Genomic DNA, 5,090 nt, shown 5'->3' on the forward strand with positions numbered 1-5,090 from the left:
AGGCTGATGCACTGGAGGGATTAGATCTGCTTGTTTTGGTGGAGTGGACCTGACATTTGGAGAGCTCAGAAATGCAATGCGCATGGACCCAGCCATGCTGTTTGTAAACCAGCTTGACATGCTAGCCGGGAGGACTTTCTGTCAGCTTTGTCTGATTCACCAACTCTCCCATTTCTGAGACTCTGACAACTTGGCCATGCTAATCCATCCATAATCATAAAGCCCATTGGACTACTGTAACAAGCTCTAGATGGAGCTGTCCTTGAAGACAAGCTAGAAACCGCAAGTGGTTCAGAATAGGGCAGGAACTTGCAGGAGTGTGGGCTGTCAGGTTGTTTCCAAGTCCAATTCAAGGTGCTGTTTGTGATCTTTAAAATCTCTTATGGTGTAGGACTTATCTTACCTACTTGCAGTTCTTTAGCTGTCTCCTGCTTGCCGTTGCCCCCCCCCCCCCTTAAGATGACTTCTTGCTTGGTGCCTGCCCAGGCCCAGATCTTTCCAATGGGCTCCCTGAGGAAAGTGCCATCCTTTGAGGATTTTAGGAGGCACCAAGAGGTTGTTTTATTTCTGAGTGTTTTCAATAGAGATGTTTTTAATTTAGAATAGTAGGCCCCAAGGGAAAGACATGATGTAAATGTTGCAATAATGAATGATTTAATAAAGGATTGCAGACTATTTTCCTTCTGCTCCCAGTTCTTTGAAGCTAGCCCATAATGTGTGAATGTGGTGAAAGGAATCCCCAGCATTCAATAGTAATGGAGTATCGGTGTCTTCCCCAGTGGCTTAAAAGCAAAGAATGCCAGTCCTCAGGTGGGATCTGAGAATCCCTTGGAATTATAGCTCATCTCCAGGTGACAAAGATCAGTTCCTCTGAAGAAAATGGCTGCTTTGGAGGATGGGCTCCATAGCATTATACTCCGCTGAGATTCTTCCCTGTCCCAAATCCTGCCTACTCCTGGCTGTACCCCAAAGCCTCCAGGTATTTCTCAACCTAGAGCTGGCAAAACCATTCCAGTCACTGACCTCGACTTGGAGAAGATGACCCCTTGCATCACTGGCATTCCTCTGTAAGACGTGGATATGAACTGATGCTTCGGCCTGGACCTTGGTTCTCTGCCATGACGACCTGGAGAGATAACTGAACTGGGTGTCCAATGAGTATCGGTACTGATACAGGATTCCGGGCTGGAATGATGGAGCTTCCAGGTTCCCTGCAAAAGAGCCCTACGTTAAACGGCAGTAGGTAAGTGTGAGTTAAAACGGTTCCAGGTAAGCAAGATTGGGATCGGGTCTGCTGGAAATGCAGGATCCAGGAATCCCCCTTTCCTTGCTTAATGGTCACAGTGGGCCCATGAGAGAGAGTAGTCTAAGTGAGTCAGTGGCTCAAGGTCACTTACATTACAGCTCTGTACACATTAACCTGGGAGTAGGCCTCCTTGAATACAGGTGGAGCTTACTTGTGGTAAGCGTGCATAGGATTGCACTGCAAGAGAGCTTCCTGGGGGTTGTTGTCGAGAGTCACCATGGTGTATTGATTCAAAATCAGCAAACTCTAAACTGGAGAACCTGATTCCCTACTCCTCCCCCATTTGCACCCAGCTGGGTGACCTTGGGCCAGTTACAGTTCTCTTAGAGCCGTTCTTGCAGGGGAGTTCTCTTAGGGATCTTTGAATCCCACCTGCCTCACAGGGTGTCTGTTGTGGCGAGAGGCTGCTTGTACGCTGCTTTGGGAGTAGTGAAAAGTGGAGTGTAAAAAACAGCTCTTCTTCTTCTTCTTCTTGAAGTGGGAACTGAAACAAATTCCCTGATTTCATTCTAGTTTTAAAGATTATATTATATATATTTTTTGTCGATGCATGATTGAATGTTTGTAATAATAAAATAATCAATTTCAAATCAGGAATTCGGAAGCACATGTTTAAAATGTTCACAGCAGACCCAAGGTTAATGAAATCTAACCTGCAAAGTAGTGATGGGTTGACATGTGCCTGTAAACTTCAGTCTTTCAGGGCCAAAGCTGATACGATTGGGGCAGGTACTTGCATTTTTTTTCCACATAGGTGCCCCATTCAGATATCAAGGGGTGGGGGAGATACGTCTTCAGGCAGCATGGTGTGGTGGTCAGCATGCCAGACTAGGACTTGAGAGAGCCAGGTTCAAATCCCTACTCTGCCATTCAAACTCACTGGGTGTCTTTGGGCCAATCTATTTCTCCTGGCAGAGCCTACCTTGCAGCGTGGTTGCTAAGATGAAAAATGGAGGAGAGGAGAAGGACGTTGCAAAGATGTAAATAATTGTGCAGGATTGACATGGCACAAAGCTAATGTCCCCGACGACAACATAAACTTGTAACATGCCACTCATAAACTTGTAACATGCCACTCATCCCATCTGCCCAGTCTCATCACTCCCCTGCCCCTGAGATGATCAAAGATACAATGCCATGATAATTGATGTGTTAGCCCTATCTGAAGCACAGGAAAGCATACCTCCCACATGTGCAGGGACCCTGTGCAGTGACCATTAAGTCACTGCAAATAGTATTCATACTTTTTTAGCGTTTTGCCTTTCTCAGCATCAGTGAAGCCAACAGGTGCCCACTACCCTGAGAAAACTCAGAGATCCTCTTTGGAGCCCCAAGAATCTGAAAGAGATTCAAAGAGAACTGTCTGTAAACCCTGGAGATTCACTTGTTGTTAGTTGCCATGCCAGTAACTGGGACGGAAAAGGACAAGAAAAGCCAGCCTTTTTAGAACTTGGCTATGTTGTAATCACTACTTTCCCAGTTGCAACAAGCACCTGATAACTCTGTATACCTTTTGTGTGCTTTATAGACAATTTAAAACACACACACACATGCACCCCTGAACTGGATATATTCGCATTGCTTTCCCCTTCCCCAATGTCAATGCTATCTTACCTGTTGTGGTGCTGGGAAAGGTAAAGAAAAGTAGCCAGATGTATCTTGAGGCTGCCTGGCAGGTCATGGTGTGGACTGTGTGCCGAAATCAAAAGGCAGGGCAGTGTTGCTGGACAGAGAATCCAGCCTGTTCGGGGAGGTGGGCGAGCTCAAGAGAGGGACCCTATAAGAACGGCTGAAACAGTTAGATGCACAGTGCCATGTGGGCAGACCTGATCCGCTCCCTATCCCTAAATTACACATCACAGAGGGAAGCAAATGATTAATCGGCAACCGTACAAGATGCGGCAAGATATTCAAGCACTGGAATCTGTGTGAAAAAGCTTTCGTGCCAAAAAAAAAAAGAAAAGAAAAAGAAAGTGGCACAGACCAGCCCTGGGGATTTGCCTGTGTAGGTCCTATGCAAAGAACAGCTCTCTCTCCCTCTTTTGTCAAATAACCCTTTGTATTCCATTCCCATCAGCCGCCTCTGTTGGGAAAGTGCAGCAAAGCCCCCCCCCCCCGCCCTTCCTCCTAAGGGAACCAGCCAAAGTGAAGGAGAGGAGGTGTCTCTCACTCCCTCTTTCCCTCAGCATCAGAAGCTTCAGTGTTCCAGCTGCCTGGATCAAGTTACTTCCAGGGGCTGTCTGTGAAGGAGGAAGAAGCAAGGCTTTGTGAAGGTGGTGCCTGTTCAGCCAGGCTTGTTCACGGTTTGCGCACAGAGCTTTCCTAGCATATATGCATTAAGGGAACCGCTTGGAAGGAATTAACGCAGAACAACAACAACAACAACAAAAAGATATTAAAATTGGGAGGGTGCTGCTTTTGCATGCCGGTAGACAATTGTAGACCAGGTTAGGCAGTTTGGAGTGTTCTTTTGATACCATTAATTTGAGAATGTTACCGGTAAGTAGGTGGCAGCACAAAAGCTAGATGCTTTCCCAGCAAAGAAGGAGGGATCTTTAATTGATGGCTAAGCGGCTGTGGGATGCAGCTTCAGGCCTCCATTGAAAGACCTAGATGGTTTAGAGACTTTGTCATTTGTTTAGAGCAGCCTTTTCCAATAAGTAATGGATGCTGAGGGAGAAACTAAGGGGGCGACATGTGATGTGAACTTCTAGTTGGGTTTTCCCCCCTCATTTATTTTTATTTTATTTATTATTGGATGGATTTTTATACCGCCACTCCCGGACTAGCCGACTCGTGGCGGTTCACAGCATAATGATAAAAACATTAACCCCTTAAGACGGCAAGCTATGCCCTTTTACCGACAGTACAACATCCTAGATATAAGTAGAAAAATAAAACAACAATAAAACAACAACAAAACAACAAGATGGCATCAGTACTACTCTTATTGGCCCTCATTCCTCGTCCATTCCCAGTTGCAACTAGGGAGTTTTAAATCCAAGGGCGATGGTTGGTCCCGGGGTGGGGGTGGGGGCGATCCAGATCACACAGGGATGGGGAAGGACCCATACTCATAGCCTGGTATTTAGCCCAGCCTCAACCAACAGCCTGGCAGAAGAGCTCCGTCTTGCAGGCCCTGCGGAACCCAGAGATCTCCGACAGGGCCCTTAGCTCGTCCGGGAGCTCCTTCCACCAGGTAGGGGCCAGGACTGAAAAAGCCCTGGCCCTGGTTGAGGCTGGACATGCTTCCCGGGGGACTGTCGACAGATTCATACCAGCAGAGCAGAGTGCCCTGCGGGGGGGACATAAGGAAATAAGCGGTCCCGGTCCCTGGTTCAGGCACCTGAGGACATTTTGAATTTATTTTTTTCATTTCATTTGGGCCATCAAGATCCTCATCATATGGCAAAAGGGAAATATAAAACTTCCCAGCTCGCTCTCACATACTTTAGAAACCTCGGAAAAGAACCTTCATTTTAGGTCAGAGTTCTAATAGCTATGACGGTGTGTGTGCAAAGCACTGTCAGGTCATAACCAGCATACGGCGGCCCTGTGAAGTTTTCAAGGCAAGAGGTGGTTTGCCATCATCTGCCTCTGCATAGCAACCCTGGACTTACTTGGTGGTCTCCCATCCAACTACTAACCGGCTCTGGTTAGTTTCCAAGATCTGACGAGATCAAGCTAGTCTGATCTATCTATCCAAGTCAGGGCAACTACCATTACCTAGTGGGATATAAATAGTGTCAGTTTGGCCAGGAGTTTTCCAAAACAAGAACCAAAA

At 46.8% G+C, this 5,090-nt stretch overlaps 1 protein-coding gene across 1 annotated transcript in view; it reads right to left on the minus strand.

Annotated features, from left to right (window-relative positions):
• Window positions 1–3,111, minus strand: part of LOC143843825 (microsomal triglyceride transfer protein large subunit-like) — a 33,473-nt gene extending 30,362 nt beyond the window's left edge. Inside the window, exons 1-2 of the mRNA XM_077350496.1 lie at window positions 2,921–3,111; window positions 1,024–1,211 (exon numbers count right to left, since the gene is read on the minus strand). Of these exons, the coding sequence (XP_077206611.1) occupies window positions 1,024–1,211; window positions 2,921–2,987 (255 nt within the window). The 5' untranslated portion in view covers window positions 2,988–3,111. The remainder of the gene's footprint in view (window positions 1–1,023; window positions 1,212–2,920) is intronic.
• Window positions 3,112–5,090: the final 1,979 nt, after the last annotated feature.

Source organism: Paroedura picta, chromosome 8, assembly GCF_049243985.1.
Source record: "Paroedura picta isolate Pp20150507F chromosome 8, Ppicta_v3.0, whole genome shotgun sequence".
NCBI lineage: Eukaryota > Metazoa > Chordata > Lepidosauria > Squamata > Gekkonidae > Paroedura > Paroedura picta.